Source organism: Mobula hypostoma, chromosome 22 (genome assembly GCF_963921235.1).
Source record: "Mobula hypostoma chromosome 22, sMobHyp1.1, whole genome shotgun sequence".
In the NCBI taxonomy this organism is placed as follows: domain Eukaryota; kingdom Metazoa; phylum Chordata; class Chondrichthyes; order Myliobatiformes; family Myliobatidae; genus Mobula; species Mobula hypostoma.
Window position 1 is genome coordinate 41,019,201 of NC_086118.1, and position 15,392 is coordinate 41,034,592.

The 15,392-nt window shown below is 40.2% G+C and overlaps 1 protein-coding gene across 4 annotated transcripts in view; it reads right to left on the bottom strand.

Moving 5' to 3' along the window:
* Positions 1 to 15,392, bottom strand: part of LOC134360306 (transmembrane channel-like protein 6) — a 109,727-nt gene that overhangs the window by 44,301 nt on the left and 50,034 nt on the right. For all 4 annotated transcript variants that reach the window (XM_063074520.1, XM_063074517.1, XM_063074519.1 and 1 more), the window contains exons 3-5: positions 11,849 to 12,008; positions 7,326 to 7,471; positions 5,958 to 6,062 (exon numbers count right to left, since the gene is read on the bottom strand). In XM_063074520.1, coding sequence (XP_062930590.1) covers positions 5,958 to 6,062; positions 7,326 to 7,471; positions 11,849 to 11,904 — 307 coding nt within the window. In that variant the 5' untranslated portion in view covers positions 11,905 to 12,008. The remainder of the gene's footprint in view (positions 1 to 5,957; positions 6,063 to 7,325; positions 7,472 to 11,848; positions 12,009 to 15,392) is intronic.

Here is a 15,392-nt window from a genome sequence, read left to right on the forward strand (position 1 = left end):
GAAATTTATAATATAAGGGAAGATGTTTATTAATCGGAAAAAGTTCACTCTTACTAAGATTTAATTTATAACCTGAGAAAAAACCAAATTCTGCTAATAACTCTAAAACAGCAGGAATGGATTTCTCAGGATTAGAAATATATAAAAGTAAATCATCAGCATAGAGTGATAATTTATGGGACTTTAATCCCCGAGTTATCCCAGTAATATTTGAAGATTCTCGAATAACAATTGCAAGAGGTTCTAATGCAATATCAAATAATAGGGGACTAAGAGGACAGCCTTGTCGAGTACCACGAAAGAGAGGAAAAAAAGGTGAGTTTAAAGAGTTAGTACGAACCGAGGCTACAGGGGAATGATATAACAGTTTAATCCAGGATATAAATTTCAAGCTAAAATTAAACATTTCAAGCACCTTAAATAAATAAGGCCATTCTACTCTATCAAAAGCTTTCTTGGCATCTAAAGAAATAACACACTCAGGAACATTTTGTGAGGGAGTATAAACGATATTTAACAATGTACGAATATTATAAAAAGAGTAACGACCTTTAATAAAACCCGTTTGGTCTTCCGAAATAATAGAAGGAAGTACTTTTTCTAGTCTATTTGCTAATAACTTAGAAAAAACTTTAGAATCAACATTTAATAAAGATATTGGTCTATAAGATGCACATTGAGCAGGGTCTTTATCCTTCTTTAGTATTAGAGAAATTGATGCTCTATTAAAAGATTCAGGAAGTTTACCAAGTTTCAAAGAAGCCTCAAAAACCCTACCGAGCCAAGGAATCAATAAAGAAGCAAAACATTTATAAAATTCAACGGTAAACCCATCCGGGCCAGGAGCTTTCCCCAGATTCATAGAAAAAATAACATTCTTAATCTCATCCATTGTAATGGAAGTATCTAATAAAGAAGACATATCCTGTGAAATCTGAGGGAAGTCTAACTTATCTAAAAAATCATTCATATATTTAGAATCTCTAGGAGACTCTGATTGATATAAAGAAGAATAAAAATCACAAAAGGTTTGATTAATCCCCACATGATCCAGTATCAATCGATCATTTTGGTTATAAATCTGATTGATTTGAGATTTAACATAATTAGATTTCAATTGATTAGCCAGCAGCTTGCCAATTTTGTCACTGTGAACATAAAAGTCACTTCTTGTTTTCTTTAATTGGTTTACAATCGAGGATGAGAGTAGTAAACTGTGTTCCATTTGAAGTTCAGTTCTTTGTTTGTATAACTCCTCAGAAGGAGCCATAACATATTTCTTATCAATTTCTTTAATCTTGTCCACAATTGCCATCTCCTCCTGCTTCTGTTTCTTCCTCAAAGCAGCAGAATACGAAATAATCTGACCCCGAATATAGGCTTTAAAAGTGTCCCAAAGAGTGTTAACCGAAATATCTTCTGTATGGTTAATTGTAAAAAAAAAGCTCAATCTGTTCATTCATAAAATTAACAAAGTCCGAGTCCTGAAGCAACAGCGAATTAAAACGCCATTGTCTATTATTTGGTATATTGGCCATAATTTTAATAGAAAGCTTAAGTGGAGCATGATCCGAAATGGTTATAGAATCATAATCACATTTAATCACTGAAGGAATGAGACGAGAATCAATGAAAAAATAATCAATTCTTGAATAGGAATGATGAACATGTGAAAAGAAGGAAAAATCTTTTTCCTGAGGATGCAGAAAACGCCAAATGTCCGTCGACCCAGAATCAGAAAGGAAAAAATTAATCAAATTTGCAGATTTATTAGGTAAAGTCCGTAAAGGAGCCGAACAGTCCAAAGCTGGAGACAAACAGGTATTAAGATCTCCGCCCCAGATCAATGGAAACTCGTTCAAATTCGGAAACTGATCAAACAATGATTTATAAAATTCCGGACAATCCATATTAGGAGCATAAACATTAACCAAAACTACTTTTTTATTAAATAGTAAACCACTAACCAATAAAAATCTACCATTCAGATCAGAAATAATATCCTGTTGTATAAAAGTAACTGAGGAATCTATAAAAATAGAGACGCCTCGAATCTTAGCATTGGAGTTCGAATGAAATTGTTGTTCCTTCCAGAATTTGAAAAAACGTAGTCTGTCCCCCCTCCGTACATGGGTCTCTTGTAAAAATAAAATTTGTGCTTTAAGTCTCCGGAACACTTTAAAAACTTTTTTCCTTTTAATAGGATGATTAAGACCGTTAGTATTCCAGGAGACAAAATTAATAATAGACTCCATAAATCCTAAAGTCAACCCACAACAAGGATGATTGACGATAGGCGCGACCCACAAACCCGGAGAGGAAACAGAACATACAAAAGATACCGGGAAAAAGGACGCAACCAGTACTTCAATAATGTATATAGCCCAAAGAGAAACAAACTAAAACGTGAAGCCCCTCCCACCACCCCCCCCCCCGCCCCAAGACCCCAAGGCAAAATCTAAAGCAGACCCGCCAGAAAGAAGCAAGCGCTAAAACTACCCCCATGACTTCCGGTATACGCTCCCTAAAAAAAAAGGTATAAATATGAAAAAGATCAGCTAATTGTAAAACAGTAAAAAAGTAAAAAAAAGGTAGCTCAATTAAAATACACACAGAACAGAACAAAAGCCAGAAAATATATATTTTAAAAAAAACCACAATAAACCTCAAACCCATGAATAAACACAGCAACAAGAAAAAATAAGATTATTGACATAAAGTGGTTATAAAAAGCAAAACAGAATAAAATTTAAAAAAAACTACAAAATTTAAGGCCACACAGGAAATACGTAAGATGACAAAAAGGAAGTAACCACCCCGAATCCCCTGGGAAAAGAAAGAAATGACGCAGTTAAAAAGAAAGTTTAGCAACCATATTAAGAAATCAAAAATAAACTTTTCTGCCCAAATAGGGCACGAAAAAGTTAAAACCAACCAATTCACAGCCTCCGATCAACGGAGATAATTAAAAAAAAAAGCAATTAAGATGTTGAAGATGAAAGTTGATCCAGATAACTCTGGGCATCCGATGGAGAATCAAAAAAACGAAGGGCTCCATCTGACATGCGAATCCTTAGACGTGCAGGGTACAGCAGCGCTGGTCTTAAATCCATCTTATAGAATTCCGACATCACGGATCTGTAGCGAACCCGTTGGTCCCAGATTGGTTTACTGAAATCTTCCACGAATCGGAACTTAAGATCCGAAAAATCAATGAAACCTTTAGATCGAGCGAATCGAAACAGTCTCTCCTTGTCTTGAAAGTAATGAAAACGTAAGATAACATGCCTAGGTCTATCTGACCTAGACGAGTATGATGGGATTCTGTGAACACGATCCAGTAGCGGTGGTTGGTCAGGAAATACAGTAGGGAATGCATCTTATAAAAGTTGAGAAAAATACTTCATGGGGTTGTTAGATTCCACAGCTTCCCTCACCCCGATCATTCGTAAATTCTGCCGTCGCATTCTAGATTCCAAGTCAGAGTTTTTAAAAGTCAGAAAGTCAAGTTTCTTCTTCATTACATTAATTGTTTCTTCGATTTTCCCCATCTTAAGCTCACTTTGTTGCGCGAATTTTTGAAGATCAGATATAGCCGACTGATGTTCCTGACGAAGGGTCTCGGCCTGAAACGTCGACTGCGCCTCTTCCTATAGATGCTGCCTGGCCTGCTGCGTTCACCAGCAACTTTGATGTATGTTGCTTGAATTTCCAGCATCTGCAGAATTCCTGTTGTTTCCGCAATAAATGTTTGCATCTTATCAATTGAATCGGCAATTTTCTGGAGATTAGTTGAGATTTCCGTATGAATCAGGTCTTTAACAGGGCCTGCAATTTCCGTACGAATCATCTCCCTAACAGAGGTTGAAATTTCCCTCTGAATTAACTCCGATATAGCTTTCAAAGTCACCGGTGATTCAGTCGGGGGGAGATCCGTACCTTTCGGTTTAACCGGAGGTTTACCATCCTTGCCGTTTTTCCCGTTCTTAGACATAGCAGATCTAAGTTTCATCCAGTTGTCGGAGAATTCAGTTTAATTCAAAGTATTGTAAGAATTGATGCCTTAATGGTTAATTAAAGTATAGCTGACCATAGAGAAAAAAAAACTCAGAGGTAATGGAGCGAGTCAAGAACGCGACTTCACTCCATGAGCGCTACCGGAAGTCCCCCAGACATCTTCAAGAAGTGATGTCTCAAAAAGATTGTGTCCATCATTAAGGACCCCCATCACCCAGGATACGCCCTTTTCACATTGCTACCATCAGGAAGGAAGTACAGAAACCTGAAGTCACACAGCCAACAATTCAAGAACGGCTTCTTCCCCTCTGCCATCGACTTCTGAATGGACATTGAACCCATGAACACTACCTCACCATTTTTTAATTTCTATTTTATTTTGCACTACTTATATAATATACACACACACATATATATATATATATTCCTACTGTAATTCAACGTTCTTTTCTCTATTATTATGTATTCCTGCCGCAAAGTTAAACAAATTTCACAACATATGCCAGTGCTACTAAACCTGATTCTGATTCTGAAATTGGAGAGAACCCAATTGGGTTAATGAGCAGAACCTTATAGATTCTTTTGTAGCTGAATACGAACCTTTTAACGTAACAAGGATAAAAGCTGCTGTACAAGAATAAAAAGTTAATGTTTGATCTCTTGTTTATGAAATGCTGAATTTCAGGAACAGGATTTTATATATTAAAAAATAAACAGAGAAATATTAACAAACCAAATTTGCTTTTGATCATCTTTAATTAGCAGCAGGAGTGGAATCTTTGAAGCAACCATTCTTGATCTCAGAATGCATCACCATAAGTGTAGAGTAAAACCACAGTCAGATAGAACAGCAAGAAAATATCAGGGACAGGTCAATGTTACAATCCCACATTGTGGAAATTGGGAATGAGAAGGTTAAGGTCAGTCTGGCTCATTGCCCACACTGGCCACTTGTTTGTATTTTGCGGATGAGTGGATTGACTTTACTGGAGCCTAGCTGCTGCAGCCTTCCCACAGAGTAGAGGCAGTCAAAGGCAATGGCACGAGATCCGATCCTGGACTCTAACCTGGTTTTCATAACGTTTCCGAGAGTCAGAAACTTTATAAAAGCTGTTCAAATAGATTTCACTAAAATACTTTAAAAAAACTATTTTACTTGAAATTAAAAACAAAGTCAAAATAGTTTAAAAGTACCATTTAAGTTTTCGGTTAAGGTCACAGATCCATTAAAGTGAATGGAGTTACACTCTAATACTAGCTAAGACTGATGTAAAGCTGATAGGTTGGATACACCCAGCCCCTCAGCTCAGAATGATGTAGCTTTGATACTGGGCTTAGTGGTGAGTCTAGAAGTACTTGGCCCTGGTTTCCAGGTCTTCTGGCAAAGCACAGGCATGGAACCCAGGGATGGACTGACCTGTGACCTGTTGATCTTGGTGGTTCTCTTTAGAAATGCAGATTAGAGGCAAGTTTCATTCAGGCCATTGTTGATTTAACAGGCAAATACTCTGCACAAAGAAGAATCACTCATCTTTAAAAATGTCTAATTATTGGAGAATAAGCTAATTTCATCAATTCTAATGTAAATATTTAATCCATATTATAGGTAATAACTCTTGAAAGCAGTCTCCACATGAATCTGAACACAGAAGTGACTGCAGATGACAGAATTTGAAGCAAGAACTCAATGGGTCACATATGCGTGTGTGTGTGTGTGTGTGTGTGTGGGGGGGGGGAGTTGGTGAGTGGGTAGGAATTTGCAATGTCTGGAGATCGATCGGCACAGGGTTTTGACTTGAAATGTCTGCAGTTTGTTTCCTTCCACAGATGCTGCTTGACCCACTGAGTTCTTCCAGTAGATTGCTGCTCTACGTGCATAAAATCAAAACAAAACACAGCTCCTTCAGGTAAGCTAACAAAATTAGAATGCTAATATTCACCTATGGTTCTGCTGGGCATGGCGGAGAGGACTTTCATGGTAGCTGAGTCACAAAGGTCCACATCGAGCCAGTCTTGAGGGTGTGATCTGCAGTACCCTGAATTTTCTGAATAAGATCAGAGCATCAAATTAATTGCAGAAGCGAGCACACCAGAGAAAATTCTTTCATTTTGGAACTTCTGACTTTGTATTGTTTCTATTAAATTAAGTTGCCTTTGCAGCATGAACTGTTTTCACCTGATTTATCTCATGTACAACTGAAAGCCACATACATGCCCTCATCAGCTTCGTGTGTTTCTTCCATTGCCTCCCGTCCTTCTTCAAACAAATTCTCAATCCCTGATGGCCCAAGTGTGAACTGTTTACCCTTATGTTTAAATCCCTTCCTATCTCCCCCTCCTTATAAACACCTTCAGCAACACCACATACTCAAGCTCTGTTTCTCAGGTTTGGGACTCACGTCTATCCTCCCCTTCCTTCACTGCCCCTTTGCTGGCCAGGATGCCAGCTGCTGATGCCCCAATGCTCCTGAGCTCTTCCTTAAGATGGGCATTGAGTTCAGAAGTTGGGAGGTAATAGTGCATTTGTACAAGACACTAGTGAGGCTGTACTTGGATTTTTGCGTTCTTGTTTCCTCCCCCCACTTTACGAAAGAAGTTTTAAAACTGGAAATCGAGTGCTTGAAAGGATTTACAGGCATGTCACTAAGACTGAAGGATCAAGTTACAGAAAGAGTTTTGGCAGGCTCAGACCTTATTCCCTGGTGTACAGGAGAATGAGGGATGATATATTAGAGGATAGAAATTTATGAAGGACATAGATAGGGTGAAGGAACTCAGTATTTTTCCCAGGGTAGGGGAATCAAAAGCTAGAAGGCACAGATTTAATATGAAAGGGGAAAGATTTAGTAGGAACTTGAAGGGTAACATTTGCTTTTGACACAGAAGGCTGTATGTATGTGGAATGTTGCCAGAAGAAATGGCTGAGGCAGGTACAGTAACAACTTTGAAAAGTCAGTTGGATAGGTACATGAATAAGAAAGATTTAGAAGGTTATGGACCAAATGCAGGTAACAGGGACTAGCTTGGATAGGTATCTTTGTTGACATAGACTAGTTGGGCCGAAGGGCATGTTTCTAGCTTGTGAAATTCTACTTCCTTTCACAAAACCTGTCTGCTCTCCAACTCTCTCACAACAACCCTCCTTAAAAGCCACCCCTTTGGCGCGTGCTTTCCGATAAAAAAAAAACAAACTCTTTTGCATTTAAAGATTGTTCCCCTTAAATGTGGCAGTCTTCAGTGGCAAGAGTTTGGCTTGCGAATATAAAAACAGGAAATTATTCATTTATTAATACTGAAGTGTGCATTACCTTTCCTCATGTCGGACATTTCCTCCAGCTCAATCACTACTGATGGCTCACATTCTTGATAACTTTGCACAGGGATTAGATGAGTGAAGGAGTTATCAATGACATTTTCAGAGAAGCATGAATCAGGAGAAACAGGACCACAGTCACTGGAATAAAAATGTCACACCAGTCAAACTCAAAAAAAATCAAGTTCCATCTCAACTATCAGGAAAATTTTGCATCTTTATAAAACTCTGAATGGGCCACCCACCCTGCTTATGGACTATTCGTCCCTCTCACATCAGGGAAGAGGCTACACAACACGCACACCAGGACTTTTCGACTCAAAACCAGTTACTTCCCCCAAGCTATCAGGCTGATCAACATCTCCACTCATTAACCCATCCCAACACCGGCTGGTGGCGCAGTGAAATCAGTGCCGGACTCCGGAACGGAGGTTCCCGGGTTCGAATCCAGTCGGGCCGTTCCCGAGTACGCTTTCTATCTGTGCCGGGTTGGGTGTTGAGCTCGCAACTCGACCTCATAAAATAAAGAAACATATTGCAAGATATCTGTGTGAGGAGTGGCACGCCACACAGTCTTTCGTTCCGCACCTTGTAAGGCATGAAAATGCTCGACGCTGGCCTCTCAGGCCTGAGTCAACTTCGACGTCAGAAACCACCCCGAAATATACATCACCTGCTGTAATTTTACGTGTGTGTATATATATATATATACACGTATAAATTGGTCCTTGTTTATAACAGTTATTTGTACGTTGTGTTTTATTGAATTGCTTTTATATTTACGTTCATTGTTTTTTTTTATTGTGAACCCAAGAAGGGCCAACTGAAAGTCTTGAATGACTACCGTTCAGTGACCCTGACCTCACACATCATGAAGATGAAGACCCTAGAGAGACTGGGAGACTGGTCCTGGCTCACCTCTGACCCCTGGTCAGATCAGCACTCGACCTCTGCAGTTTGCCTACCAGGAGCACATTGGAGTCGACGAAGCTGTCATCTACCTGCTGAACAGAGCCTACTCCCACTTGGATAAGCAGGGCAGCACTGTGAGGATTATAGTTTTTTGATTTCTCAAATGCCTTCAATACCATACAGCCCTCAATGCTGGGGGAGAAGCTCCGTTCAATGAAGTTTGACACTTCCATTGTATCCTGGATAATGGACTACCTGAGTGGCAAACCACAGTTTGTGTGGCTTCAGAGCTGTGTATCAGACATGGCTAAAAGCAGCATTGGGGCACCATAGGGGACTGCATTGGCTCCCTTCCTGTTTACCCTGTATACGTCAGACATTAGATACAACACTGAGTCATGTCAACTGCAGAACTTCTTTGAAGCAAGAGCTGGGTTTTTAAAGGGAGGATGGGGGATGAATACAGAGCTCTGGTGGAAGACTTTGTTGAAAGGAGATGGTGATGGACTTCAGGAAGACTAAATCTGCATTGCACCCTATTACTGTTGATGGTAAGGTCATGGATATGGTGAGGTCCTACAAGTACCTGGGGGTGCACCTGGACAACACACTTGAGTGGAGCACCAACACAATGGCTGTGTACAAGGGCCGGAGTCACCTCCACATCCTGAGAAGACTGAGGTCCTTTGGAGTATGCAGGCCTTTCCTTCACATGTTCTACCAGTCTGTTGTTACTAGTACATTCTATGTGATGGTTTGCTGGGGCAAAGGCATCAACATGGCTGATGCCAACAGGCTCAATAAACTGATTAGAAAGGATGGGTCTGTTATAGGAGTCAAACAGGACAAAGGACCTTCCAGAAAATCCTGGCAATCCTGGACAATGTTTCTCACCCTCTGCATGCCACCTTGGCTGAACAGAGGAGCACTTTCAGTAATAGACTAAGACAACTGTGCTGCTCCAGAGAGTGCTATATTGTCATTCTTACCCTTGGCCATTAGGCTCTATAATGAGTCAACCTGTAGCCGGGGAAGTGATGAGCCTCTCCTAGTAGACTGTTATTAACCTCTGTTTAGCTCTGTTTACCACACCCTGCTATCGTAGATACCTTGTGCAATACTGTGCAATTCTTGCACTACCACCTTATCAGTGTTTACTTAGAAATCTTGTAATCTTTGACTTCGCAAACACGAGGAAATCCGCAGATGCTGGAAATTCAAGCAACACACACAAAATGCTGGTGGAACGCAGCAGGCCAGGCAGCATCTACAGGAAGAGGTACAGTCGACGTTTCGGGCCAAGACCCTTCATCAAGACCAACTGAAAGAAGAGATAGTAAGAGGAGGGAGGGGGAGATTCGAAATGATAGGAGAAGATAGGAGGGGGAGGGATGGAGCTAAGAGCTGGAAAGTTGATTGGCAAAAGGGATACATGGCTGGAGAAGGTAGAGGATCATGGGATGGGAGGCCTAGGGAGAAAGAAAGGGGGAGGGGAGCCCAGAGGAAGATATAGTGAGAGGGACAGAGGGAGAAAAAAGAGAGAGAAAGAAAGGGGAATAAATAAATAAATAAATCAGGGATGGGGTAAGAAGGAGAGGAGGGGCATTAACGGAAGTTAGAGAAGTCAATGTTCATGCTATCAGGTTGGAGGCTACCCAGATGGAATATAAGGTGTTGTTCCTCTAACCTGAGTGTGGCTTCATCTTGACAGTAGAGGAGGCCATGGATAGACATATCAGAATGGGAATGAGACATGGAATTAAAATGTGTGGCCACTGGGAGATCCTGCTTTCCCTGGCGGACAGAGCGTAGGTGTTCAGTGAAACGGTCTCCCAGTCTGAGTCGGGCCTCGCCAATATATAGAAGGCCACACCAGGAGCACCCGACGCAGTACATCACATCAGCTTTGACTCGTAAGTTTTGTATATCTCATTTTTAAGGTAACTTTTTTGTTCTTTCTTACTTATCTTCTAATATTTGTATACTTGTGCACTTGCAATGCGACTGTGACATTGTAATTTCAAATAAAGTATCTACCTTTATGTTTATTGTGTGCTTTTTAAAGCTGCATCTTGCTTTTGTTCTCCTTTGCACTCGTGTACTTAAGAATGTCAATAAACAGTGTTGAATCTTGAATCCGGAGTATTGCACTCATTTCTGGTCTCCCCATTATAAGAAGGATGTGAAGGTTTTGGAAAGGGCTGCCAGAATGCTGCCTGGATTACAGGGTAGGTGATATAACAGGAGGTTGGACTAACTGGGGATGTTTTCTTTCTGGAGTGGCAAAGGCTGAGGGGAAACTAGCAGAAGTTCTTAAAAAATTATGAAAGGCATATACAGAGTAAATATCCGATATCCTTTTCCCAGGGTGAAAATGTCCAATACTAGAGGATATGTAGAGAGTGAGGTGAGAGTGGGGAAGTTTAAAGGGGATGTATGGGGCAAGATTATTTTTTTATTTTATTTTTTGTTTGCACAGAGTAGCAGATGCCTAGAATATGCTGCCAGAGGTGGTGATGGAGCAAATACAGTGGAGCTGTCTAAAGGACTCTTTGATAGGCACATAAACATGCAGAGGGTAGACAGATATCGACCATGTGCAGACACAAATGATTAGGTACAGTATCTTTAACTCAATTCATTCAGCACAACATCACAGTCCGTACGGCCTGTTCCAGCGCTGTTTTTATGTTTGAAAGAGCTGACCACAACGTATTCTGGGATTTTGATGAATGCTAGGACAGTTTATAGCCAAATAATTTATGTTCTGGAATTCCACAGTGGTTTGCGTGGTTTGATTATATGGATTATCAACTGAACCAGGCATTTCCCAGAATGGGCTAATCTACCAGACAAACATTTTTGGAAGTTATCACTGAATAAAGCAGAAATGAGTGTCGGTCACTGTAAATTAATACAGCTGGAAAACATTTTATGAAATGGTCATCCAATCATTTAGCTGGAGCTGTTAAACAGTTTGATTTCTTTTACAGAACCTTTTAAAAGTAAAACACAAGGCTCCTCGGAAGGCCACCAGATATCTATTCCCCAAAATACGCTTTCTCTTTCAGGATTACGGAAGATCCTTGGATCATGGAGTCTCACCTTTCACCTGTATCTGCTGCAGTAGGCAAAAACTGCATTTAACTTAACAATAATTACATGCTGGATTCTTGCCTCTATAAATAGTACACATCCACTTTCCAGTCACTTAAACAGTCAATAGGAAGCTACCAGCATCACTGTAAAAGATTGGATATAAGGAGCGGAAACCTCTGTGATGTTCAAATATTATTGGTAAACTTGCTTAAGGCCTCTATGTGCTTAGATAGAAGGATAAAGGTTAGATATTCTGAAACATGCTATGCACACGTCAAGTACTCAAAATGCATTTCAAGGCCAGACTTTAAATGAAGTTCTTTCGGGAAGAGCATAAGATAGCATAAGATGAGCTATACAAATAGATTTCTGGACTTTTAACTGTATCACTGTGACAGTTCTACGTTGACCTGGAATTACTATTTCACTTCTGGTTAATTGAAAGGAGTCATAAAAAAAAAAGGGCCTAGGACAGGAAGCAATTCATCATAAGAACAAATTACTCACCTGACCTCTGGAACACCATCAAAAATATCTAAGTCAAGGTTCACATTGCAAGCCATGACATTGAGGTGATCTCTTCAGATTTGTAGCTTTGATTAATGCCAATAGTTGCTCAGTCTGCTTCAAGCACCATAAGTCACTCCATACCTTTGTTCGACATCAACTGGAACAAAAATAATTAACATTTTTACATATAAATATTAATTTTTAAAATTAAAAAAAATTTAAAATTAAAATATTCACTGTATTCCCCTATTGAGTGCTTTTCTTAATGTATTGCACTGTACCACTGCCACAAAACAAGAAATTTCATGACGTATGTCAGCAATAATAAAGATGATTCTGATTCTAAAACTACACTTTAATACTTTACGGTGCTTTTAATTCAATATTTCCGTGTAATGGATGAAAAAATATAATACAGCGCATAGGTGTTCTAAAACACATCCGTGTGCCTTTAATGTGGGAAAAATACCACAAGAAGCATATCCCACAAGAAAAGAAATACCAGTTACACATCAACTTAAATCATTTTCTAAGCTATTCACTGCCCCAGTCATTATCAAACTTCGTCTTAGCAAAAAGGTAACCCACCTCAGTCACATGCACAATTTATTCCTGCATTGTTTCAACAAATAGAAATTCCAGACAAAAAATTAGAAAAGAATTAAAGAGTCAGATTTTGCAAGTGGAAGTGCAAGAAACACTTGCAAGGCATAAAACTAAGGGTGTAGAGCAAATGTGCATGAGAAGTAATGTGAAGAATTCTATAAAATTACGCCAGGAGATGAGCGACATCTTTATGAATGCGTAACAGCTGCTCTGTTCTAATTTCTAGGCAGCATTATACTGGCATAAAAAGTGTAAACTATGAACTGAGTCTCGCTCTGTCAAAACTGGCAAGTGATAAAACTTGTTAAGGTATAAATTAAGCCACTATTCATCATGATTGCATGCAAGTAATTAAGCATGGAAAACATTAATTTTTAGCCAGCTTTGGCTTAGCTAATAGAAGCAGAACTTGGAACAAACAGGAACAGATGGGCTACTTTTGGAATGAGGACACTGTGACTAATGGAGTTCAGCAGGATTCCCATCCATTCAAAATCAATGTCAATAATTTGGGTGAAGGAATCAAGTATAATATAACCAAGATTGCCTATGATATCAAGAGAGGCAGCCGAATGGTTTGCTAGGATAAAGAGCTACTGTACATTGGAGGGTACAGACTGGTTAAGCGAAAGACACATAGATGGAATGTGATATGGAAAAATGAGGTCATCCACTATGTGAGCAAAAAATAGAAAGGTAAAGTCCATTTTAAAACTGAGAGAAATTTAAAGATGCTGATGCTCAGATGGACCAGTAAGCACTATGTAAAAAGAAAGAAAGTTGGTAAACAAGAGATTCTGCAGAAAAACAAAAAGCATCAGAGGGAGAGTAAAGTTTGAGGGGGAAAATAAATCAGCAATGATTGGATGGTGGAGAGGATACGATGGGCCGAATGGCCTAAATCTGCTCCTGTCTTATGCTGGAAATCTTGAGTAACACACAAATAAAATGCTGGAGGAACTCAGGCTGTTTTCTGGAAAGGAGGGATGGGATAGATTCGATATGGAGGGATTGGATTGGCTGAGTATGTTCTCACTACAACACAGGAGGTCAAGGGGTGACCTTACAGAAGTTTACAAGATAGATGAGGTGATCACAGGCTTTTTCTAAAGGAGGGGTCTCTAAAACTAGAGCTTGGGGGGAAACATTTAAAGGAGACTTGAGAGGCAAGTTTTGCTACACAGACGTTGGTCGTTTTACCACACAGAGGAGGTGAAAGAGGTAGTTCAATCAAAACTTTTCAGAGGTATTCAGACAGATAACTTGAATAGGAAAGGAAAAAAGGGATAAGGTCCAAAAGCAGGGAAATGGGATTAGCATAGATAGGCATCTTGATAAATCAGGCTGAAGGACTTCTTTTCCATATGACATGACTCTGACTCTAAATAAAGACTGTTTCAAGTAAATTGTCTTGGCTGTTACACAATAGGCTGTTTAATATGAATCATGTGGCATTCTGCTCCACTTCTAACTCTGTGGCTACTCTGCTATTCTCATTAACTTCTCTGATAAACATATACAAGAAACTGATGAACTTCCGACACCCTTGCCCTATTCCTTACAAAGCAACTACAGTTTTACCGTAAGGTTTTAGGTCAAGAAGTGGATGTTGCTTGGGTTGGCTGACTGAACTGTTTTTGCATTAATACATCATGTTGAGGGCTGGCTGGTGGCACTGTGACATCGGCGCTGGACCCGGGAGTGGAGGTTCCCAGGTTCGAAACCAGTTGGGTCCGCTCCCGAGTACGCTTTCCATCTGTGCCGGGTTGAGTGTCGAGATCGCAACTCGACCTCGTAAAATAGAAGGGAAAAACACTGTGAAAATGTCTGTGTGAGGAGTGGCGAGCCACATCGTCTCTCTCGCTCTGCGCCTTGTAAAAGCCATGAAAAAGACATCATCATGGATGTACACACGGACAATATGCACGTATACGCAGACGCACAGACTCGCACACACGCAGGTACACACAAAAAAATAGATCATGTTGAAATTAATCCAGAGTTGGTGAAAAACATCGAAGCTATTAAGTGAATATGTCAACGCTTTGTTTCCTATTCACCCAAATTCAGTCATGGACTAACAGCTACTTGTTGGCCAAATGCAGGAATAAAGGAAATCATAGATGGATATCTTGGTCTGCATGGATGAGTCAGGCTGAATGCTGTATGGGTTATAACTCTATGAATGACCTTATGAAATCATATCTCAGACATCCCACCTCTCCCGGAAGTTCCGGGAGTCTCCCGCATATTAATAGTAGCTCCCTGATGCCCGCAAATTATATACAATATCACAGAAATCAATTTTTTTTTGAGCGAGAGAGAGAGAGCGAGTGCAAGAGCAAGAAAGCAGGCACGAGAGAGAGCGACCATGAGAGAGCGTAAGAGCACGCGCGCGCGTGAGAGCGAGGGCAAGTGGCCACGAGAGTGTGAGAGCATACGCGAGAGAGCGAGAGTGAGAAAGCAAGCGTGAGAGAGAGTGAGAAAGCAAGCGTGAGAGAGAGCGCGACCACAAGTGAGAACAAGTGCAAGAGATCCAAAAAAAAGTCAGAGTGGCAGAGTGTTCCAAAAAAAGAAAATATAAAACATACTTCACCCCAGACTACACTGAGGTGTACTCCTACCTAATAGGGGTCAAAATAATGACAGTGTTGCTCGCTGCACTGTTTGCAACAGTGACTTTTCTATTGCCCATGGTGGGTTAAGACTGTAAAAGACATGTTGAGGTGAGTTTAACAGGTGTCATTCGTTCATTAGCAGAGCTAACGTTATTTAAACTAGCTGGCTAGCTGCTAAGGAGCTACTCTATTGCAGGCATCCCACCTCTCCCGGAAGTCTCCCACAAATTGATGTTGCTACCTCCCTGAAATGAGTTTTTGCAAGGTGGGATGTCTGATATCTGGAATATGTGTACTGGATATACATGTGATCAAAG